General features: G+C 48.0%; 6 protein-coding genes and 2 non-coding genes across 8 annotated transcripts; 3 read left to right on the top strand and 5 right to left on the bottom strand.

Moving 5' to 3' along the window:
* Positions 1 to 845: 845 nt before the first annotated feature.
* Pdw03_5201 (Acyl transferase/acyl hydrolase/lysophospholipase) lies at positions 846 to 8,896 on the bottom strand (the record flags this gene model as incomplete). Its single annotated transcript, XM_066100980.1, has 13 exons — positions 846 to 1,730; positions 1,786 to 2,263; positions 2,314 to 2,654; positions 2,713 to 2,787; positions 2,843 to 3,124; positions 3,182 to 4,045; positions 4,102 to 4,127; positions 4,176 to 4,272; positions 4,327 to 6,485; positions 6,617 to 6,988; positions 7,049 to 7,724; positions 7,790 to 8,303; positions 8,352 to 8,896. The coding sequence occupies 13 exons, from the start codon at positions 8,894 to 8,896 to the stop codon at positions 846 to 848; spliced, it is 7,314 nt and encodes a 2,437-aa protein (XP_065957920.1).
* A 1,192-nt stretch (positions 8,897 to 10,088) lies between these two features.
* Pdw03_5202 (Male sterility, NAD-binding) lies at positions 10,089 to 11,306 on the top strand (the record flags this gene model as incomplete). The annotated part of the gene is made up of 1 exon (XM_014683609.1): positions 10,089 to 11,306. The coding sequence occupies one exon, from the start codon at positions 10,089 to 10,091 to the stop codon at positions 11,304 to 11,306; it is 1,218 nt and encodes a 405-aa protein (XP_014539095.1).
* A 601-nt stretch (positions 11,307 to 11,907) lies between these two features.
* On the bottom strand, positions 11,908 to 12,834 carry Pdw03_5203 (ADP-ribosylation factor-related protein 1; the record flags this gene model as incomplete). Its single annotated transcript, XM_014683608.1, has 2 exons — positions 11,908 to 12,352; positions 12,407 to 12,834. 2 exons carry the CDS (start codon positions 12,832 to 12,834, stop codon positions 11,908 to 11,910), a joined length of 873 nt encoding a protein of 290 aa, XP_014539094.1.
* Positions 12,835 to 13,244: 410 nt separating this feature from the next.
* On the top strand, positions 13,245 to 13,490 carry Pdw03_5204 (uncharacterized protein; the record flags this gene model as incomplete). Its single annotated transcript, XM_066100981.1, has 1 exon — positions 13,245 to 13,490. The coding sequence occupies one exon, from the start codon at positions 13,245 to 13,247 to the stop codon at positions 13,488 to 13,490; it is 246 nt and encodes an 81-aa protein (XP_065957921.1).
* Positions 13,491 to 15,762: 2,272 nt separating this feature from the next.
* Positions 15,763 to 16,839, bottom strand: Pdw03_5205 (Ribokinase; the record flags this gene model as incomplete). Its single annotated transcript, XM_014683606.1, has 1 exon — positions 15,763 to 16,839. The coding sequence occupies one exon, from the start codon at positions 16,837 to 16,839 to the stop codon at positions 15,763 to 15,765; it is 1,077 nt and encodes a 358-aa protein (XP_014539092.1).
* Positions 16,840 to 18,441: 1,602 nt separating this feature from the next.
* On the bottom strand, positions 18,442 to 18,523 carry Pdw03_tRNA190. The gene has a single exon. It is a non-coding gene; the product is annotated as a tRNA-Ser (tRNA).
* Positions 18,524 to 18,815: 292 nt separating this feature from the next.
* Positions 18,816 to 21,407, bottom strand: Pdw03_5206 (Poly(ADP)-ribose polymerase PARP, putative; the record flags this gene model as incomplete). Its single annotated transcript, XM_014683605.1, has 5 exons — positions 18,816 to 19,468; positions 19,521 to 20,363; positions 20,419 to 20,865; positions 21,137 to 21,250; positions 21,341 to 21,407. 5 exons carry the CDS (start codon positions 21,405 to 21,407, stop codon positions 18,816 to 18,818), a joined length of 2,124 nt encoding a protein of 707 aa, XP_014539091.1.
* A 1,757-nt stretch (positions 21,408 to 23,164) lies between these two features.
* On the top strand, positions 23,165 to 23,235 carry Pdw03_tRNA178. Its single transcript has one exon. It is a non-coding gene; the product is annotated as a tRNA-Gly (tRNA).
* Positions 23,236 to 23,963: the final 728 nt, after the last annotated feature.

Genomic DNA, 23,963 nt, shown 5'->3' on the forward strand with positions numbered 1-23,963 from the left:
TCACGACCGGTGATCGAATGGCGAGGATCGCAAGGATTCATAGAACTAGAATCATATCATCCAGCCTATGTAGTGATGGACCATGCAAAAACGAGCTCTTCGGTTCAGTAAACCGGGATTTTTAAGTTCTCGGGCACAAAACCGAGTGTTTTGCAAGAATGTTAATTCCCTTTCTGAATTTTTTTCTCGATGGATGTGGAGACACTGAATCTTCAGAATCAACCGTTGAACTGCTTTTGTGGGTCCTTCATAGTCATTGTATTTGGAAGTTCTAGTTTAAAAGTGGTTCAATCTCCCTATTTGGGGCATAATTCCCTCAATTTCTTCATGGGATCATCCCATTGAAGCTAGAGACTCGAAATTGCACTGCAGAATAGGAAAATAGATGCGGAGTGGGAACCCATTTTTGTTTCGCCCAAAGACCGTGGAAGGCCGGGTCAAAACCCGGATCCTCTTAGATAGGGCTTGGCACTAAAAATTCACTTCACCGGCCAATCACATCGGGAATGTCAATTGACACCTTTTTTCAGAGATGAAAGGGCACCGGGAACTATTTCAAACGGCGTTTGCTTGTCCAACTCGCCTTGTACTATACCAATTTTGCACCCATCATACCATTTGAGCACCTAGTACTCCGTATGGAGAACTCCGTGGTAGGCTTTTATTCTTCACCTGCTTGTCAAAATATAGTATAGAGTATAAAGTACATAAAGCACAGTGCCAATCAAAAATCCAAACTTGTGTGGGTCTGACATGACTAATGAGACCAATTTCGAACCTTTCTGCACGCTTATTTATTCAAATCCCGTGTAGCTATCTAATTGCAACTGGCCTGCAGCAGCTTCTTAGGTAGCACGATCATATTTCTCCCCAAGTCCCTTCAAGACAACCTTTACCAAACCTCCTAATGTACCTGCTCGGTTGATTTCCACAGTAGGAATCTCCAAGCCCAAGGATCTCCGGAGCCAATTTCTTACCTCTATAGCCATGAGGGAGTCCACTGCCATATTGGCCAGTGCCTCACTGTCATCTGCAGAGTCTGGTCCCTGCTCCTGCGTCTGCCCTGTTAGATTATGGCTGATGAACTTGCCGAGTTCCTTCATCAAGGCGACCTCGGTCTCCTTCTTGCTCGTCAACGAGGGATCCGCTTGTATCTGAGCAAGGAGAGCTTTTAGCGCATTTGCATGGGAGGATTGATCCCCACCAATACCATCACTGGTCGACTCAAGGTTGGGATAAATCGAAAATCGAGCGTCTCGTCCACCTAGGAAGATTTCCTTAGGTAGATCGGCGCGGCGCCTCGTGTGTGCGAGTCCCATTGCCACTGCCCCAGTCGGGTTAGAACTATTAACCGGGGATAGGTTGATCGCCGCGGCGAGTCCATCAATCACTGCAGCGTCATGGAGCACATGCAGCGCGATCGATTGTACTCTCTGGAGGAATCGGGGGTTGCGACTTGCGGCACCCACGTCTCCAACCACTCCGAGGTGCAAGATAGAAGAAGGGAGCCCTTGCTGCCGTCGATATCGGGTGAACGCTTCCAAAAATGTAGTTGCTGCTGCATAATTGGCCTGGCCCGTGTTACCGCACACCCCGGCAATAGAGCCAAAGACAACGAAGAAATCTAGTGGGTGTTCTGATGTGGCATGATGCAGATTCCAGGTTCCAGTGACTTTCGGAGCCAGCGCAGCCTCCCACTCTTCGTGGCTCATCTGCAGGAAGAGCCGGTCCTATCATGACGTCATGAGATGTTGCGTTCTGGCGAGAAAGGAGAGAAATGCTTACATTTAAGTCAACTGCCATCTGGAGGACACCAGCAAGGGGCCGCGTGCATGTGGCAACAGCCTCCTTAACATCCTTGAGATTCGTCACATTGCCTGGGACACAAATTACGTGGCAACCTAGAGCCTCAAGCTCCCGAACAAATGCTTGATCCACCTCGGATTTTCCAGCCGACCGCGAGAGGAAGATGAGCTCTCGCGCATTCTGCTCAACCATCCATGTTGACACAGATCGCCCAATACCACCCAGCCCGCCAATCAGCAGATAAGCAGCGTCGGAACGGAATGTTGGGAATTTTTTCACAGCAGGAGGAGGCAAACGCTCCACAGAGGATGGCATACGCACCAAAATCTTACCCAAGTGAGTGCCAGCTTGCATATACCTGAATGCACTGACAATATCGACCGCATCAAAGACTTTCACAGGTTTAATAGGTCCGATTTTGCCTTGACGATGCCAGTCTGAGAATGTTGCCAGGGTGCTGCAAGAGTTTAGTCAGCCTTTCAAATTGAATATCAGCAGGTGACAAACCTTTTGAGGATTTCTGGGGTCTCTTTGCAAACCTGTGCGAGGTCAACGCCGAAAAACGATCGGTTGGCTTCGAAAAGGCTCATATTCAGCATTCCGTGACTGATGAAGTCACGTTTTCCTAGTTCAACCATTCGACCGAACTTCGCAACACACTCCCACGAAGCGTGTAACAAGTTACCCGACAACGAATTGAGCACTAGATCAACTCCCTTTCCCGCGGTGGCACGCATCAGGTCTGGTTGGAAGGATGCGTTGCGAGAGTTGAAGATACGTTCTCGACATAAACCAAAATGTTCCATCAAATGGGCTATCTTTTTGTCGTTGCCGACAGTAGCATATATCTATTGAGCGATGATCAGTTCCCATAGCGCCATATCATTCGCCATAAGATGGGCTGACCTCGGTACCAACAGCCTGGCAAACTTGTAGTGCAGCTAGCCCGACCCCGCCGCATGCGGAGTGAATGAGAACGGACTGTCATAATTTCAGTTCTCGTAAATAGACGAACAGGAAAAGAATATTGACTCACCTGGCCTTTCTTCAAAGCACCTATTTCAAGCAGCGAGTAAAGAACAGTGACATAGGCTGTTAACATTGTGGCGGCATCTTCCATCGACAACCCCCGTGGAAGCTTGATACAAGCTTCTTGAGGCACAACAACGTTCGAGGCCAGAACCCCAGAATGCATCAAGACGACACGGTCCCCTACGGTGATGTCCGTCACATCGGCTCCAACTTGAAGCACAATGCCGCTGCCTTCGAGTCCTAGATCTTCCTTGCTGCCGAAGAAGCCCATTGCAACCATCATGTCCTAAAACAGATCGATCAGCAAGCTATGCAAGATTTTCTTGGGGCGATGGACATCTACCTTGAAGTTCAATCCTACGTAGTCCATCTCAACTTCAACACGTCCCTCATTTAGCTCATAGGATGCCTCTTTCTCTTCCCAGTGCAGTGTATCCAACAGCCCGTAGGTCGTGATAGATAATTTTCGGGACGAATCAGGACTGGGTGGACCTGCCAGATGCTCGGCAAGAGGTGTCCAGTGGTACCGCCCGACCTTAATCTCGCCTTCACATAATGCAAATTCATACTCTGGATCACGAAGGGAGTGGGCGCGAGATCTTTGTATCTTCTCACACACCTGTACCATGGCTTTTGCACCAGCCGCGTCCCATGTGGGGACCTCTAGAATTGAGAGGTCAAGCATTAGCTCCGCCCGTAAAGTGCGGGCGAGCCCATGGATGAAGCCAAACATTGGATCCGAACAGGTGAGAGATGTTGACTGCGTGATCCACAAGAATTGGCATTCTTGAGCCTGCTCTATGTAGCGCTGGAACAACTCATAATCATTTTTCGTCAAGGAACCTATTGGGGGTCCATCGAGATCCAGCAGAGATACAACAAATTTGCCCTTGGGTGGAGTTTCTTGTAAAGTGGTCCAGTTAGTAATGTAGCCTTTGTCACGGACCTGCAACTCGACATCACACGCCCACTGACACGGGATAGAATTGCCAGTGAGAAGCCAGATTTCGTTAGGAATGGGGATCTTGTCCACTGGTCGAGACAACATGCTGGCAGATATGTGATATGGCGGCTTTTGATCATAAGCTACTACATCTACTCCAGTGAAACCGGCAGCTCGTAGCTCCTGATCCCATCGCTCAGGCGAGATAAACGGTTGCTTTGATCGGTCATCATCTTCCCCCAGCCACCAGCCGGGAAATACGCCCTATAGCATAGCATATAAACAAACGGACAATCTGACCAGACAAAACTCGCACCTACCATGGTGAAATTTGGAATTAAAATTTCTAAATCATAGTCAGTTTAGTCATCCAAGGCTGAGGGGTTCGACATACCCGGGCTAATCTCGTGGAGTAAGAAGCGACCGGTGGGCTTTATGAGACGATGCACATGGCAAAGTGCGGAGTGAAGACTCGGGGTAGCGTGGAGGACCTGGTGATGGACGTGAGCTTAAGGTTGTTCGAGGCATTCTAGTCAAACACTCACATTGGAAGCGATGATCAAGTCAAAGCTATGGGCGTCAAACCCTTGTTCGAGGGGATCTAGGGTGATATCAAGAACTTTGTATTCCATGGCCTGCTCATGACCAAATCTCTCTGTTGCTGCAGTCATAAAGCCAGAGGAGATATCAGTAAAAACATACTGACTATACATACGCTCCCCACTGGCAGATTTTAGAAGTTCCAGAGCCATTGCGGTTGCAGAGCCGGTGCCTGCGCCAATCTCAAGTATTTGTAGGCTGGGGTTGGAATGGCAGAGTAATGGTAGGAGCGGCTTCCAATCGGCATACTGTGTGTGTGCAGCGTGGAACTGGTGCAGCAGGTTGTCTTTCATGAGGACTTCCAGTGGACTACTTTCTCCAGATGTAAAGTCTGTGGAGTTGTTGAACACGACCTGCAGGCATTCCGCAAGTGGAGCATCAAAGGTAAATTTGGTCTCCGCCAACACCTTCCGTATCATTTCCTGTCTGTCCGCAGAGCTTAGTAATGCCCACTGAGGTGACTCTGGGTAGATAAATTCTTGTCCGCTTGATTTGATATTGAAGGCTGCATCCTGCATGAATCTCTTCCATTTTGCGAAATGTGATGATGTTGGTTCGACATCTCGAATTTTCTCTGCTGTCTCCAGAACAAAAAGTACGGATAACTGGCCCAGGGCTTTAATATTGATGGCCTGTGGTGTATAATCAGGTGGTGTAGACAGAAGCACTGCCGAGGGCAAAAAATCAATGTCCGATTTCCACTCTAGATGGCTTATGGAGCCTGCGACCCCAGTTCCGGAATCTATATTGTCATTTTCCAAGGCAAAAAGATAAGCTCCTTGAATGGAGAGGACCACTCGATCCCCAAGCCTGGCAATGGCGTCGCCCAGTTGGCCGTCCCTTGTACCGCTCTTGGTTCGAGCGCTTGCTGCCATAGGGGGGCCTCCAGGTCCGACGAACAAGGAATTTATCATAGCTGGAACATAGATTGTTGAGAGATGCCGCAACAAGCCCTGAGAACAGGCCACACCCATTAGTTGGAGACATTGATCAATCGCCGTGGGATGCAGCGAATATCTGCTCCCAGGTAGCCCGCGGTTACCCAAGACAGTCGCATTAGCCCTCGGTCCGGTAGGATCGGCTGTTATCTGTTCTAGGCCCTGAAATTGAGTACCGTAATCTATTCCACTTCTTTTTAGCACACGGTAGAGGCCCTCAGATGGCACAGATCGTTTATAAGAAGAGATTGGGAATGACTCTGGAGGATGATCGGACCCCGCTCTTACTTGGCCCTGGCAGTGCATTGTCCAGCGTTCTCCGTTGTGCACCATGATTTTGAAACTGTGCCAGCCAGACGGGACCCTGTCAGCCACTTCGACTGGACTAAGGCTCGTCACCATCTCGATTTGGTCTCCTTCGTGGAATAGCAGTGGAGTTATGAATGTCGTGTTACGCACTGAATAACTATCGTGGTCGGGATTTAGCTGCTGGACTGCCTCGCCTACCATAGCGACAAATCCAGCACCAGGGAATGTAACTGCCCCTTGGATTACATGATCCAAAAGCCATGGGACATTGTCCAACGTGACTAAATTGCGCCAAGAAGGCTCATGATCGGTCGTATCGACGACCCGCGAACCGAGGATTTCATGATGTGGAAACTTGCGCTGCCTCCATTCCCTACTAAGTCGGCTCTCACTCCAGTAGGAGCGATCGTGTTGCCAAGGATAGGGTGGAAGGTCTGTCAATGTGTTACCCAGCTCAATCATGCTTGAAAAGTTGACAACTATGCCATTCGCATAGGCCTGTCCCGCTGTCCGAAGCAGCTGGCTGTGGACATCCTCATCATACCTAAACAAGGTGGGAATGTAGACTGGTGACCTTGCCGGCAGAGTCCTGAAAATTTGTCGCAGAGGAGCAGCGAGAGCCGAGTGCGGTCCAACCTCTAGGTAGACCGGTGTTCCATTTGCAGGTAGACTCTGGATAGCCTCGGTGAAGAGTACCGGTGATTCCAGATTTTGTCGCCAGTATGATGCGTCTAGTTTGCGAGGGTCGGTGATAGTTTTGCCAGTCACACTAGAGCAGAATGGAAGCATTTCCTGCTCATGTTCGATGTGGCTAGAGATGTAGTCTTCATACTCAGAGCCAATCTGTTTCATGTGGTCTGCAAATAATGTAAGCGCAAGCGTATCAAATTAGAGTGCAGGGTCAAATTACCAGAATGATAAGCAATTTTAACCGTAAGTCGCCGACACAATATATCTGAATTTGCCGTCTTGATGCTTTTGATCGTACGTTCAACCGAGTCATTATCTCCAGATAGAGTGACACTATGCGGACTATTGTGGCAAGCAACAACGGTTCCAGGTGTCAGATACGGCGCCACTTCATCCGGGGCAAGACCGACGGCTACCATAGCACCGAAACCTTCTAGTGGTTTTGCGACTTTGCCTCGATAGTATGCTATAACGATAGCAGTTCTCATGGAAATGGCTCGAGCAGCATAAGCGGCCACAATCTCTCCGCTCGAATGCCCAACTACTGTGGACGGCTCAATTCCCCAGTTCCGGAGAATGTTTACCAGGCCAATTTGAAGCGCAACACAGAGAGGCTGGGAGAATTCAGCTTCGTGGACCCGAGAAGTAGAACTCTCTTGCCCAAGTTCATCTGGTAGGTACGTTAGTCAAAGGATTATCGTAACTTCAGGGGTAGTGCCCTCAATCTGACCATATAATAACCAATTTGGGGAATCGGGTAGTTTTTGTAAGGCTTCATCCATCGTTTTGATATCCTGCTTGAATGTTTGGAAGCTCGACAAAAGCTTCAGCCCCATTCCCGGCCATTGAGCACCCTGGCCTGTGAACACGAAGGTGACACTCGAGGGACTGGTATTGAAGATCGAAAAAGCCGCATCATCTAGAACTGGGTTACTCGACTGAAGCACGGTGAAAGCACGATGGGGAAGATGCGATCTTCGCGCAGCCAAAGTATGTGAAAGATCATGTAGGCGTGTTGGGTGATTCTTTACATAGTCGGTGATCTGGGTAATGCGCTTGCGAAGGGTGTCTGCAGTATGTGCAGATACTACCAAAAGCTGGGGGTCAGAAATCCCAAGCGATGTGTTCTGGGACTTGGGAGTGGTCGTGCAGGCGGACTCCAGAATAGCGTGGGCATTGGATCCCCCGATACCAAACGAATTCACGCTAATCCTTTCGGGCCTGCCAGCAGGCCACGGAGTCGGTTCTATAGGAACATGAAGATTTGCCTCGTTGAATGGAATTTGAGGATTCGGCGTTTTGAAATGAATATTGGGTGCGATGGTCTTGTGTTCAAGTGACAAGATGGATTTGATAATGCTAGTGATGCCTGAGGCACCCTCAGAATGACCGACGTTTGGTTTGACCTGTGAAATGCACAATATAAGTAATGACCTTCGCTACCGACGGCTCGGCAAAGGATAGTACTGACTGCGGTGATATATGTTGCTTTTCCGTCGGTCATCTTTGCAACAACTGATGCTTCGATGACATCGCCGACGGCTGTTCCAGTCCCATGGCATTCAAAGACAGGTGTTTCGTGGATTGCATCAATTCCCGCGATCTGATATGCGCGCCGAATCAACCTCTCTTGGGATTTAGGACACGGTTGAGAGAAGTTAGGGGTCTTGCCGTCGTGGTTGGTCACTGTGGAGCGGATGACGGCGCGGACAGCGTCGTTCTCACGTAACGCGTCCCGCAATGGTTTGAGATAGATACAGTTGATCCCTTCACCACGACCGTAGCCATCTGCCTCAGCATCGAAAGTATGAGAGATCCCACTTGGTGATAAAACCGTGTTTTTAGTCATAGCATCTGTCATGGTTGGGCCCCATATCAGGCTTGCCCCTCCCACTAGAGCTGACGAGCACTCTCCAGACCTGAGTGCTTGACAGGCCTCGTGTAGGCAGACCAAAGACGATGAACAAGCTGTTTGAATGGTCATGCTGCAGAGGGTCAGAGCTTTCGAACATAAAACAGCGGACCGCACTCACCTCGGACCCAGGAGATCAAACCGATATGATACTTGGTTTGCTAGCGCAAAACCACCGGTAGCAATCGGGTATATCTGATTCAGATGCTGGGGATCTTTATGCGACATCTCTAGCCAATCCTCGCCAAAGACGCCCACAAAGCAACCAATTTTTTCACCGCGCCACTTGGTCTCCCCCGAGTTCTCCAAGCACTCCCAGGCAACCTCTAGCAAGAGTCGTTGCTGGGGGTCTAGGCGTGCCGCCTCGTGGGGAGGAACAGAAAAGAACGAAGCGTCAAAAAAAGCTGGATTTTCTTGCAGAAAGAACCCTTTTTTCGTTCCGCTCGGATCTCCACAAGCAGGGTTTCTAGACGCCTCTCTCGAACAGCGCGAGGGAGGCGCTTCACAAAAGCCATCTCGTTTCTTCACGAGCATTTCCCAAAACTCATCTCCACATCGAACACCGCCTGGTAGCCGCATGGCCATACCAATGACGGCAATTGGCTCGCCAAAATCATTCTCGTGGTTTCTGCATGATGATTGTCCTTGTCCAGCTGTTGAGTTCATTTTTGATCGAATGATGGAAAGTTTGAGACTGGATCAAGATGGCTGCAGGATATACAAAACAAATGTTGAACTAGGCTTCGAGCTCTAATATCACAATGTATGGCCTTTTGACTATCGACGGACTTTCGAGTAAATTGGCGTTTAGGCAAATCTACACACAATATCTACCTTCATATCCTGGTTCTGCAAGGTGCAAGAAAGACATTTCCTCCGAAATCCTCCGCTACCGGTGGAATGGTATGTACCTGTGTGGCTCTCCGATGATATTGCCGGACACTACAATGAAATAAATTCGCAAGTAGTTCCAACCTGCCCTCGAATAACTTTTTTTTTTCAACTTTGTTCAACAACACTCCAACCTAGACACGCATGTGTGACTGCAACACAACTAGTCACCAAGCTGCTATCTTTATATTCCATGCCGTGCAAAATTCAGTGCTTGCCATGTTGAACCAATTATCATCAGAGGCTATGCAGCAAAGAAACCAACAAACGGTCTAAATAGAGGTAATGTTCTTGTTGGAGATTTTTATCTTACGCAATAAAGCAAAGCTCGGCGTGAGTAAAAGATATATCAACAGATCATGTATCGATTCACCATCAACAATATTCGGTACTACAAAGGCTAGAACAATCAGAAGGAAAGCTCGGCTGAAAGGAGCTCACAGCCCTCCGGATGTCCAACACAATCTTCTACCCTCCGGATGTTCAATGTAACCCACCTTCCTATAGCTATTGGGTCTCTGATGTGATACATACAAGGTACCTCGGGCTAGAGATATTTCGAGCCACAGCCCAGTACAACCCAATACCCATTGGGGGGGGGGGGGGGGGGGGGGGTAAATGCTTTAGGCCGATTAGGCTAATGCATTCCGTTGTTTGGAATCAAGACGCCTTGTGGTGATGTCGACCTTTTGTTTCAACTTTATTCAGTGCCGATATCACAGGAAATAGAGGTGAGTAATGAGGCCCAAAAGCAAGAGAACAACAAATTACCACCAGAAATTAGACTATGGCTTACAAACGTTATAATAGGTAGCTGGAGGTGATATTTGGGTATAAGTCTCCTCCAAAACTACGCAGTCACATTTTCCTGATTGTTCCAAAGACGCTTTTTGATACAAAAAAACCTTCCATGCTGTATGAATACTCACAAGTTCCAACCAGGAGCAGCAGACAACTTTTGGTCAACATGGACAGCGAATGGTTTCGAGGCCAAGTTTTCTTTCTCACTGGAGCAACTGGAAATCTTGGCAGTTGTCTGTTATACAAGTTAGCGGTTCAACTTCCAACCGCCAAAATCTTTGTGCTAGTGCGGGGGTCTGTCCAAAAAGCAATTGAAGCATGGGAGAAGTCGATGCCAGAGCAAGTGGAAGAGATTGTCACCACTTGCAAAGTCCAATTCTTTCTCGGTGATATGACCCAGCCTAATCTCGGTCTTTCAACTGACAACTTGTTACGGCTACAAAATGAGGCCACAGCCGTGATCAATGCTGCTGGTGACATTGCATTATCACGAGATCTGGCAGAGACTATACCAATCAATTGCACTGCTCATCGTACACTGGTTTCTCTACTAGACAGTTTCACACATTTACAGCGCTTCCTTCACATTTCAACTACATACGTCGCCAGCTTTCTGCCTGATGGCGTGGTCAAGGAACAAATCTACCCTCTATACGAAGACCCGGTAGAGGAACTAGGAAAAATCCTTGTCACAGGGAAATCGTCCTATACCACACAATTTGCGGCTCCCTATGCATTGGCCAAACACCTGGCTGAACGGTTGCTTCTGGGTGGCAATCACGAATTCCCCATCCTCATTGTGCGACCATGCCTCATATCACCAGCTGTTGCGGAGCCCTACCCGCTCTACGGCAGCGATGGTGCCATACCCGTACATTCCTTCATCCAGATGCTCCTAAGAGACTCAGAATATGGGCCTCTGAAACTCGAGCAGACACTGCCTTCACACGCAGCCTGTAATGAGATCCCAGTTGACCTCGTGGCGCGGACTTGTCTCGCTCATGTTGCTGAGGGAACGACAGGTGTGGTCCATGCTAGCGCTGACCTGTACGTCTCCTGGTCAATTGGAGAGTTGCTCGAGCGAATGCGCCGCCACGCGCCAGAGGGAGCGGTCAATCAGGTGCGCAAGGCTGGGATCGACCACGGAGAAGTCACGGCTCCTGAGTTTTATACCATGATCCAGCAATTTGCCCGGGACTGGAAGATCGAATGTACGCGATCTGCTCACTTGAAATACGTGGCTGGTCCGTTGGGACTTGACCTTGGCGATCATGACCCAGAGAGATTCTTTAAACTTCGTATCGAGCGATTGGCCAAGAATCTTTTTGAAAGACTGGAAAGTGCTGGTGCGGCAAGGAACAAGGTGTATCCGAATCTCTCTTGAAAAGTGATGTCTTGGTGTTGGTGGTAGAAATACAATGGTCTGTTAATGCCCAAGGCTCCCGAGAAGGTGGCCCTATCTGGGTTCCCTAAGGCCTTGCGCCTCAGAGTTGGTTCTTTTGGTATCTGGTTTCGAAAGGCTCATTGCAGAGTTGCGCTACGCTAAGATTTTCATTTGAAGGGAAGAGCCATTACGATGTATAATACCGGAATGGACTCCTTAATGGGTAGAAGTGTCAGTTGTACGTATGGTTCACAGTATGTTGCATATCCCAAGTCTTGTTCCAGTGCATAAGGAGGGAGGTCCCATCCCCGACTGAAGCGATACCCCACGGGCGAACGTGTTAAACAAGAGCCAGCCAGAGCTTGGGCTGTAAAATCCACACCTTCAATCCTGCCAGCTATTTTAAATGAAAAACTTGATCCATGTCTCTTTTTATTCCAAGACAAGGTCCATCTCTATCCATCCGGTACCAGACTTGTCATAGTACTGACAAGATGATCATTAACTTAATAAATCGAAGAGAATAAATATGATGATCTAAATTTTCATCGGTAGATTGCGTTAGAATATGTACAAGATAAAACTTTACGCCAAGGAACTTTTAAAAAAACAAAAAGGAGGCTCTGAGCCTCGCAGCGCCACTGGTGGCAGTAGTTGAAGTAGTCTCAGAGGTAGACCGAACTGGCGTGGCGGCTGTCATCGCTGCAGTTGGCGTCGAGGTCTTAGAGATAGCCGCTTTGTTGCTAATTAGGCTAGTTGAAAGGGCGCTGTCAGCGATGTCGGTGGTCGTCGAACTTGCGCTCGTGCCAACGGAGCTCACATCGCTTCCACCGTCGCCGCATTGAACCACAGTTTCCCAACCACCAGCAAAGGTATCCTCCCAGTAGGAGGATTGGTTCCCAAGAGCAAAATAACTGAAGAAATATGCCGAACCAGGTTGTTCGTGTGCGTTTTGGAAAAACTTCACTGCACACTCGTCGCTACATGGAAAATCGGTTTGGGCCCAATCGTCGCTCGTGGGATAGGTCAAGTGGCAGTAATCAGACCTGCCAGGAAATAAGCACATACACTCTGGGAAAATCACTATGATCAGAACTCACCCGATTTGGGCACAAGATTGGCCGTAATTGTACTGGAAAACCTCGCCCACGGTGGCCACGGGAGCTTGGTAAACATACGTGCTCCCGCTGGCAATCCCGGCTAGATCGCCATCCTTGTCGCACGCAGCCTTGACACCCGTGATGTACTGGGATAATGAATCACTACATGTGGTGGTGCACATGGCCTGCAAGTCTGAAGATTGCGGGTTGAAGTCAGGATCCATAGACGCCACGATCTTGAGGAGGGTTTCATCGCAGTTGATGCTGGTGCTATAGGCGTCCTTGCAAGCCTGTGACGTCGTGTCTGCTAGGTCCTTGGTTGTGTAGTCCCAGCTGGGACCAGAAGTATTGAGACTGAAGGTAGCAGCTGCCTGGCCCAAAGCAACAGACAACGAGAATAGGCGAAAGATCATGATTGTGACGGCCATTTTTCTGAGAATTGGAAAACGAGGATAAGAAGAGTTAAAGCAATTGTTTTAAATAGCAAGAGATGAGAGGTGAAGGGTAAGAGGGGTGGTGTCTTTGACAAAAAAAAACCCCCCCACTGCAAGCCAGAATTATTTAGGGTTCACTGCCAAGTCTTTGGGGATGAAAATGGCCCCCAAATTTTCAGGGGCAGTTCAGCCTCAAGACCCACCAAATCCGACGGAGGCTGTCGATGAAGCCAAATTCTTCTACATAAATGATGAGATTCCTACAAAGAACAATGTATTCAACAAGAAGCGCCAACACTTTACCATCCGTTCAAGCTCACCTGGTCAGGGTCCTCTTTAATCAAGAAACGCGGAGAGAAAACGGAATGCAGTATCAATTAGTTCAGGTCAGTCCCTCATCAGCTATGGAGGGCTGCGCCACGCTCTTCGACTTCGCTCAGTATGAGTGGACTCTCGGATGGACACCTGCAAGCCGGTTTCTAGTGCTACGCGCACATGAACCTGTGTGGTGTGATTCTCCCCAATTGCGTGGAGAGTGTAGTCCTCCCGCTGGAGATCCGGTCCTCGCCATCCCGCAGGCTTCCTCGAAAGAAGCGCAGGAGCATGTCATCTTCGACCTCGGTTTGCAAGAAGGGTCGCACGTCCGCTGACTAATTAAACGGTTTGTCTTTACGCGAAGGCTTGCGACCTTTGCTGTCGTCGAACGCGGTTCTTGGAACTGAGGGAGGTGTCTGATGATACGCGTCCGTTCTCAGAATAGTGGAGTCGGCTTTTATAAGAGGTGCAGTATTGACTTGAGCAGCACCCACCTGCTATGCTGCCTATTAAGACTATAGAGATGAGCAGCGGGTGGATCTTTCCAAGGATTCTTTTTTGCGCAATGAACGGCTATTTCCAGCAATCAGCTGTATCTCGCTGTGTCTATGATGATGCTTGATATGAGGCCTGCTGAGAGGGGACCGCCTCCTTCCAAGCCACAATTTGTGTCTATTTGCCATGCTCGCAGGCTTTGTGGAATTTCCTCGACAAATACTCGTGGCGGGGATTTTAGTCATGCCGTTCATCTGCTTTAGATTTCGGGGAAGATTCCAAGCCATCATAGTGAGCTTATTTAGGTTGCAAGGCTGTTCAATATCAAATAGAGTGCACGACTGGGTGGGGTGCTTTGTGGCGACCCAAAGATCTTGAGAGGGCTTGGAGGTATGAACCGGGGATAATCTCCGGTTTGATTGGAGGGTTTTCGGATGATACAGTTCCAATTCTTTGACGGTTCAGTATATTACAATTGCTCCGACGAGGTTGTGACCCTACGATATTTGAACCCCAATTCAACGACCGGCAAGCAACATGCGAGAAAAGGTCACACAAACTGTGAAATTGGTGTTATACATTGTAATCAAGCGATGCACCGATCCGAGGCCCTCTCCGAGCTCGAGTCAGTCCAAATTACTTGCAACACAAGACAAGATCTGTCTCGACAAAGCCCAATCGACCAGTCATACTTCAAATCCACACATGTCTCAATCAAACCACTGAATTATAACGATATAGCAGCCGGCTGGACCGCAGTTGGAGAGTGCCGACCTTGCTTCTGAGAGCTATGGTCCCAAAGGCTAACTGGTATATTCTGATCAAAGGTTTCTTTTGCCATCGCATTCTTTGTTCCCCTTATTCTCCCGAACTGTGAATGGTGTACTTTTTGTCTTCTTCGCTGCTTTCCTTGCCTCCGGTATTGTCTGATTTTGGATCTTCCTGCCTAGGACCAAGGGCGCGTCTCTGAAAGATTTAGATCGCGTTTTAAGATCAAACTAGGCGATCAGGATGCTGAGCTTTACAAGAAGGGTAGCGCGATTTCTGCTTGACTTCGTTCCTCGTGTTCCTACATCGCAGTAATTTGAAACGGTTTAAGCGGGTTCTAGAACAATGGGTTTTGGCTCAACATTGTACTTGGTCACAATTTGAATGTTGACAAAGTTACTTCCGGTGCAGATTTGTCGTTTCCTTCCTGTCAAGCACATATTGGGGCCATCGAACTCTCGATGTGATGATGAGGAATAGTGAAACCAACTACAAGTTGTTATTTCGTGGTCACAGATGGGGGGATGCAGGTCCAGTCGAAATGCTGTGCAGACTGTACAACGACCCTGAACATGTGAATAAAGAAATCGAACAAAGCACACGTGGAGCTCTGCGAGAAACTCGAAGCCACGAATACGTCCACCCGGGAAAGCTTTAAAGAATGCAACGGACAACATCAGATGCAATCTCTGACGTGGAATTTTTTGATGTTTCGTTCAGTGCGAATAGTTTCTGGCTCAGCATGGGATTGTCTCACTTGGGCCGTAATTGAACAACATTAGCGGATACTGTGGATGGACTCGGGGCATAAAAAGGGAGCAAATGCCAGTCTCGAGAAAACATAACCTTGGGCTTATGCATGTATCTCCATCTACAAGGAGACTATCCTTCTCGGAGCAGCGCTGGTGGGAGAGGGAATCATCTAGAATAATGAGACCCTGTCAATTACTAAATTAAGCATACGGTGAACCCTTGGTTAGACGGACGAACTGCCGAATGTAGAAGCGAAGGCCTCTCTCAAAAAAGCAGCCCTCAGTATGAGTTTGGACGGGGAGTTTGACATGCAATGTTTTGTCTGGTTGACAGATTCCTTTTTTTGAATATCAACAAATTTGTCGAGTCATTTCCAATGCCTTCTAACCATGGACCGGTCTACTCTACACGATGTCTCATGTAAAGTTTCGAATGACAAACCGAGAAGATCGAGGCGGTTCAAGTAGTATGGAATCTGGCGCGATACGAGGAATTTGACGATGAAACCGATACTATGATTTCATTATTATACTCAAAACGCGGTTTCTCATAGATAATAGTTACCGGGTTTACATCCTCTCGTTTATTCCTTCATTCTATATCATATGCAAAAGGAATACTCTGCATAGCCCCTCGCCGCTGAACACACAGAGCAGAAGCAGCATTCGCCTTCGAAACCGCCCGCTCAATCTCATCATCAAACGCCACCAGGCCCCGTCCCGAGGCCAAGAAACGCGCTACAGCAGTCGCGAAGTACCCAACAAATGTATCCCCCGCCGCAGTAGTATCAACAACCTTGGCAACCTTAATCCCAGCAACAATACCAGCGCGACCCGTCTTGGTCGAGAAATAAACACCCTTCGCGCCCAGTGTAATAAGAACAATCTCAACGCCCGCACGCTCATGGAACCGCGGCGCAAACTCCTCAGGCCGTAAATCATCCCCCTCAACAACATCCCCAACAGGAAGACCGTCAATCGACCGCGCCATCTGGACAACCTCCGTCTCATTCATGATCAGCACAGCAGTCCCGCGCAGCGCGGAGAGCGGAATCCCCTCCGGAAACACGGGCGCGGGATTGAAAACCACTTTCGCACGGTCCTCGGCAGAAACGTCATTGAAGTACTCCAGCAAGCCCAGTGTCGTGGAGCGCGGGATCTCGCCCTGCAGCACGACGACGTCGGGAGTAGACCTGTGACTCGGTAGCGCAGCGAGGATTTTTCCGACATCACTGAGAATTCCAGAATGGTTGGCGCCTGGGACGACGAGTATCCTGTTCTCGCCGCCGATAGCTTCTTCCACAATTATGGTTGCCGAGCCCGTCTGCGCGACGGTCGATTGTTCGACGGATGTTGTGTCGACGCCGGATTTCTCGAGTGCCGGTTGTAGGAGGGTCGTGTAGTATGGGTCTTCGGCGCCGACGGCACCGATCATGTTGATGGAGACATCTTGGGTTGTTTGCGATGTGAAGGAGGAGCGACCGCAGGCTACGGCTTGGTTTCCGCCTTTGCCGCCTGCTGAGACCGTGAGGGAGGTTGCTGTGAGAGTTTCGCCTGGTCCTGGGCAGCGCGGGGTTGCTGTTACGAAGTCGATGTTTAGGGAGCCAATTACGCTGATTTGAGGTTTTCTCGAGGAGGATGGGGTTTGGGTTGGGATTGTGGTGGCCATCTTGGTAGGTTGTGGTGCGTTTCGGCTTTTTGCCTTTGGGATGTTTAGGAGGTTGGATGGGGGCTTGTGCAGATTCGATTGAATTGATAGATGTAGAGAGTTTGATTGTATCAATATGTGTTGCGCCGCATGACCGTCGGGTTCTGGGCATTCGGCATGCCACCCCAGGTCCGAGGCCTACGCATAGGCCATGCTAGTTCTGAATAGGCTAGCGTCAACTGACTAATCTATCCAGATACAGACCAGTGCGGAAATTGCTGACTAACACTGGGAGTTTCCGTATTCAGGCGGTGCATTACCCCGGAATTCGTTGAATCAAGCTACCTATTTTGATACAGAGTGTTGGAATTAACTAGGTTGCGATTGTGTCGAGAAAGGCTTCAGCCACTATTCTAACAGAGAGACTACGGATTCTCGAAATCAGCTTCTGTTGGTTGATAGTTACCTCCCACTCTTTTCATCCGCCTGGTACGAGGCCAATTCTGGCCTCTGCCCCTGTCCAGTTGAATTAACCCGTTGGGATATCGAGCATGTCCTGGTCACTAATTTTAAAGCGGGTTTTACATATTAAGTTGCGGTGATAGTCCACATAGACCAACAGTGAGCGCTCGGTCTCGCCTCCTGGTAGATAATCACCACCTGAAGCGCACACACATCACGCTGGAGATCATAGCCGTAGATTAAATCTTTGCGAGGGGTTAGAATTGTACAAACACCGATACCACTTGGTATTAGTTGCTCCAGCGGATGACAAACTCTCACCTGATCACAAATTGTAAGGGCAAGTTGCTTTAACATGGTAACTCCATAAGAATATACGTACACGTAAAATAGTCTCAACCTCGATTTTTTTAACCCTTCGACTTGATAGAAGAATGCTGGGGGGTATTCATAGGGATCAAAGGGATTATTGGTATCAACCCTCGTGTGGATCATTAATTACACGATGGTAGATGAATACCCCCACAATATGTATACATATATATCGTTTTTCATTCTTTAGACACCTTTTACACCTCTACATTACGTGTTTGAGATAATTGGTAGTGGCCAGTTGATCAAACCTGACCGTGACCCAAGCTAGTCCAAGGGTTAAGAAAAACCGACAGTAGTGTATACAGGGTGCAAGTCTCTTTTGTATGAAGTTGCCACCATAGAGATAGATACAGGGAACACGGAGGACGCAAAAGTCCAAACTCCCGTGAGACCCACCTAGTGCACCGTCCGTATCTCGGCTCTACCGCCTACCAAACGCTCACCAAGGGCACAACGCGCCCAAGATATCTGAAGCACCCGTTAGAAATCAGCTCGTGAGTTTCAAGGCTGGTTTCTATCAAGTAAGGCAGTCTTTGGCATGACAAGTAGGCCATAATAGCGACCCGGCGAATCTTGGATAGTAAATTCGACCAGCAGAATCCCAAATGATCGTGTGCCGGGACCATGGGTGTTTATACTTGTGCGTAGTCAACCTGTTTAATTTTACAATTTGTGACCTGGTGAAGATTTTTTTTATCCGTTGAGAAACAATACCGAGAAATGTTGGTGGGCTTTGCGCAACCAACCTTGATTCATTTGCAGAAAAAAGACCAAAAAGAAAAGAAACGACAGCTGGAGGATTCGAACCTCCGCCTCCTAAGAGAATTGATTTCGAGTCAATCGCGTTAGACCACTCCGCCAAACTGCCCTTGTTGATGTCTAGGTATCTTAGATTAAAAATATATCAGAACGTGACCTGCGAGAAGAATCGGCTGCAGATGTTTTAAAGAACCATAGAGATCTAGCTAATCTGCTTATAGAAAATACTCCGGCTAAGATTCACAATTGGATCACTTTCATATCTGAGTAAACACTAGAATCTCAATCATACATGACAGTGGCTCCAAGACAGCAAATAAGCCAACAAACTATCACTCCCGCTCAAGAACTCCCCGAATTTTTAACCCAATCAATCCTTCAATGACGCAAAAGTAAACCACTCAGTTCATCTTAACCTGGAACAAATATCGCTGTCGAATCTGCGCAACATCGTACACAATGTATTCATTGTAGTACAAACCACTTTGAGGATCTTCGGTCATGCCCATAGCCACATCAGGCATTGTCACACCCTGCAAAGACGGATTCAAACACCCAGCATCCTTCCACCCACCAGGAATGTTCGAACCCTTGCCGAGAGTCGCAATCTTGCCCTCACTGTGCGCCACTTCGCCAGCGTTGTAGTTGCTATGTTCAAGCTCCAGCATGGGCGCACCGAGCTCCGCATCGCAGAGAAGAAGCAATCCCATCCCCCGGCTGTTGTAGGGACAGCAATAGTTTGCGGATTTGCTCGATGTATCAGCTAGATACACACCCTTACCAAACATGTATCCGTTGACAGGTGCTTCGGGCGGTGCAATGCGCAGTCCTTGGCTGAGGATACCACCGAAGTTTGTGCTGCGAGATCCGTGCCAGAGGAGGCGGCGGTCGCTGTTTGGGATAGTGGCGTAGGGGGAGGCATTAAAGCGGTCATTTTCACCTTGGCGCTCGATGCGGAAGATGTTCACTACCTTGTAGCTCATGTTATGTGTCTGGCCGCGGGAGTTCTGGAGGTAGTTCTCGAGTTCTACGAACTCGCTTGATTTATGATCCACTGGGAGGGGTCAGTTTCGTGAGATACGGTGGGCTTGGGAATTGGTACTCACGCTCTGTCATCTCCTCCATGCCCAGACTCTGGAACTGGCGATCCAATGGGTGGGTGTCATCGTCTTCCTTGGACGATACCATGATTTCATTCGCAACGTCCATGTCAGTCAGTGCCTCCAGTAAATCGATTTCCTTCTTGATCTGTGCGTTCGTATTCAAGGTCGGGGGTCGGTGGCGACCAAAGACGTGGGGTATCAAGGTGAAATATCGGTTGCTCAATGTCTCTATGGCATCAGTGTATGGTAGGCCATACTTTTCTTGTGCCAAGGTAGGTGTAATCATGAGCTCGGAGATCTCTTTCAGAACCATGAATCCGCTTTTCAAAGTTCTGTCACTCAGCTTCCCCAGCGGTAGTTTGTGAGCGTCGTAGGACATTGCGGCCAATGTGTCGAGAACGTTTTGTTTGTTGAAAATGAAAGACATGAGGTTTTGAAGCCCTTCAGATAAAGTGCTCTCAGGCTGGGGCAGCATGTCGTCTTCTTCCTTCATAGTTTTCTCCGCTTTCACTTGCTCTTCCCCTTCGTCGTCCTCTTCATAGTTGCGCTCAAGGAATGTGTACTTTCCGTGCTTAGGAATATCGAGTCGGTTCAACCACTTGAGGCCGGTCTTGTCTTTGAACTTCTTCTCATAGTGCTGCATTGCGTCTGCTAAATGACCGTTCCCGAGACAAGCTGACTGCCCATGCTCCCCAACTCGACCCCAGCGCGTCCATGCAAAGTACTTTGAGTTTGCACCAGCCAACAATTGAACACGATAAAACTTGTTGGCATTGTTGGCTGCCACAGTCTGGCTCAGGGTGGCATCCCAGATGAGGCCTGCACTGTCAATGTAGACTTTTGGGTCTGTTTCGAAGCGATTAGTTTGTCTCCCACCTGAGTTCTTGTATTGCAGACGCACCCTTGAGTTTACCCAGTTCCTCGAAGCCATCGTCAATTGGGACATTAATCGCCGTTGTGGCTGTCTTTTGGATGTCCTTTGCCTTTTTGTTTGAACCACTCTTACCAGAATCTTCATCCGCGCGACGTTTCTTGGTTGTAAGTTTCTTATCCATGGCAGCTTTACCATTTGCACTATTCTTCTTGGTGTCGTTTGTCTTTTTTTCAGCATCATTTTCGGGAGAAACCGCATCCACAGCTCGTTTCCTCAAGGTACGCTTGTTATCCATAGGAACAGACGCATTGGCGTCCACAACCTTGGTATTTGTGTCTTCGTCTGACTTAGACGCCTGCTCAGCCTGCCCAAATGAATAATTTGACTCCGGCAATGGCTTCTTGGCCTGGTCTGAGTCAAGAAGCCACGAAAGTGGGACAATGTGACAATTGACAACCTGGGAAGCTTGTTTATCTAGTCGATTGATCAGTACAAGACTCCAAAGATTGTACATTGAAACCTCGAAAGTTAGAGACATCTTCCGCTCCTTGTCATAAAGCACTGTCCAGGACTATCATTTTGAGGTTTTTTGAAAGGGCCAAAAACATCTCAAAAATGGTCATTTTCATCCCCAACGCGATATGCCACCGTTATTGGTGCTGAGATGGTAAAGTGTTGACCATTGAAATATTACACAGGGGTTTCAAACCTCCGATGTTTCTTTGGCCTGCGATTGTGCACTCACATTTGGTAGTTCCCTTCTCCACATCCTTCTCAGTAGTCACCAGATGGGTACTATCCTCTGTAACTGCCGTGCTGAAGGTCGCTCCATTCTTCTCAATAAGTGCTTTTAGATCCGCTAGGAGGAGTAGAATGGTAAGCAAACAATTTGTGGTAAATATGAGCGAGAAAAAAAAAAAAAACCGCCTTGCGAACAGGGGGCTCATACCTTGTCTAAGATTGGGAAAGGTCCCGCCCACAGCAATGACAAGTGCTTTGAAGCCTTGATTTGACATGATGTTTTTCAAGTGCAAAAAAGGACCGGCATACAGGAGTAGAAATTAGGAATGTAGCATGTAAAGGTTGATGAGGGGAGGGTTGAGCACGAGGTTGAGGTGTACAAGATAAGAGAATGAGCAACCCAGGTGGGAGCAATTCAAAAAAAGTGAAATGAGATAGGATGTGATCGAAAGGTAGAGCAAGAAGAAATAGGAAGAAACAAGTTGCCTTTTAAATCAAAACATGAGAGGTTGTTGCTCAGTCAAGTGTTGTGGCCTGAGGGATGTGGCAGAAATGAGGCTGCTGCCTGGGTTAGCGTTAGGCAACACAAGGCAGCACACTCTCTTTTGTGGAGATCAACGTGAAGTCTTTCCAGGTGACCCTGCAACTCTATGGATATATATGTAACATATCTATAATGAAGTTTGTCATAGAAAATACCCATGTTATTGTATGATGATAAGATGAAATCCCCCCAATCTCATTGACTTAATTGGTCACTGAACGCTAAAAACAACGTTACTCAACGGTTAAGATATAATCTACGCGGCTAAAGTTGGCGCTTAACCTACAAATAGTGTGAAAAAACTTCCAAATTAGTTCACAGGCTGCTGTTGTATTTACTAGGTCAATAGTCATTAATTGAACCCTGATGCATCTGCCATGACAACCACTCGAACTTCCACTGGCCATCCAAGCGCCCTCTACAACACGACGAAGATAAGCGAGCTAGCGGCCTACGAGTCTATGCATGTAGTGACTGTGTCAATAGCGTGATAGTTGAACTGGTAGGGGTTTTCCGCTTAGCACGATCTACTAGAAAAAGCCAGTGAGAATGGCGAGCCTACTTTCAAGTATGAGATGTGAGACTAACACACTAGTTTTCGCTTGATTCACAAACCCATCGTAGGATTTGGCGAGGACCCAGATACTATCACGGCCTTTGGTAAACTGGCTGGATTAGCCTCACTCTTTATCCATGTCTATTCGGACATGTCTCTGCTTAGCCGAGTCATCATCCAGAGTGGCTCGCCCAGTGCCGTGGATTTCTGGACCCTTGATGAGTGTGATGCATACTACAACCGCTTATTATCATCCATAGGAATCACAGGAGAGACATCTTCAGAGTGGCTCAGAGCTCTCCGATGAGTGCCATTGTCGCGACTGGTTGACTTTACTCGTGAGAACAATCTTTACATCTTCATGCGCAAGATCAGGATTGATACCAAGGCATAATGTTGATTGACTAAACATAGTATCTCGGATTATCTCCAATCCCATGTTTGAAAAGATCGTTCAAGGTATAATGTATAAGATGTCCAATCTCAAGTCTCTCGTTTATTTTCTGAGGCCGAACTTCGTTTGCACTTATTCACAATGGGATTTCAACACTGCCCTTGTCTCCAATTTTTGTTGGGTTGCTTTTGAAGGAACCGATCTACTACCAACCATCGTTCGTGGGAACTTTATTTATGCAAGTTAGAAATTATCACATGGCTCTTAGTCTTCCTATGTCACAGGCAGAAGTGGATTTGGTAGGATTGTTGGTACTAAAACGACCCCGCCAAAAAGAAATCCGAGAAAAACTGGAAAGAGCGCCACTGACATCCAACCCTTGATGAGTGGATGTTATACATTGTGATTTAGTCTGACAGAATGCACGCAAGAGTAAAGATCAGAGCCTTGATGGGATATGTCTCATGAAAGCTGTGAGCGACATAGTGAGCAACGACAAAGTCATTATAATTTGTTGCCACTTGAATTATATCAAGCAGCATCATTGGTCTAGTGGTAGAATTCGTCGTTGCCATCGACGAGGCCCGTGTTCGATTCACGGATGATGCACATCATCTTTTTTTGGGAGTTGGTGACTCCACCAACTCATGTAAATAGAACTGCCCTCTGTGGCCGCACAACACATTCACAACTCCATAGCTTGGCATGTCCTACACTCCCTAGGAGGTTACAGGAGCGAAGCCTATTCTCCACCGGATGTTAAATACAACAACCACAAAGCCCCCAAAATACCGAATTCACAGATAAGAATTTTTGTCGCAGACATTCATTAATGCCTCCTTTTGACTATTACAGTGTTCGAGCCGAGCACAAAGCGGGTAGTCCCTGCGGCTTGTGCAAGTCATTTGTCGTGTTGCGGTGAAGGACCGGGGTGCAGTGCCTCTCCTATGCCTTGGCCCCGGTTCAAACCTCCTTCTGTTGAACAAATTCAGCATTGTCTACACCAAAACCATGCAAAATTTCACCAGAAAGGCCGAGAAAAAGGGACTTGCAACCCAAATCTTTGTGCTTCTTTCGCTGCACGAACGGTGGAACATGTTATTTCAATGTTTCGATCGCCGTTCTGTGTATGGCTTCGAATTGCCGGTAAGCTTGGGGAAGCGATGTACTTCTATCGACCGAACATGAAAGATGTGGATCAGAGTGAATTTGATCTTTCTTTTGTTAAAATTCTGAGGCCTGGGACATGCCTCCAGACCTGTTTGTTGTGGAAACTTCTATCGCAATGTTGTCGACTTAAATAGTCCCTCGAGCTTGCTCACCATTCTGTCATTATT

Source organism: Penicillium digitatum, chromosome 6, assembly GCF_016767815.1.
Source record: "Penicillium digitatum chromosome 6, complete sequence".
NCBI lineage: Eukaryota > Fungi > Ascomycota > Eurotiomycetes > Eurotiales > Aspergillaceae > Penicillium > Penicillium digitatum.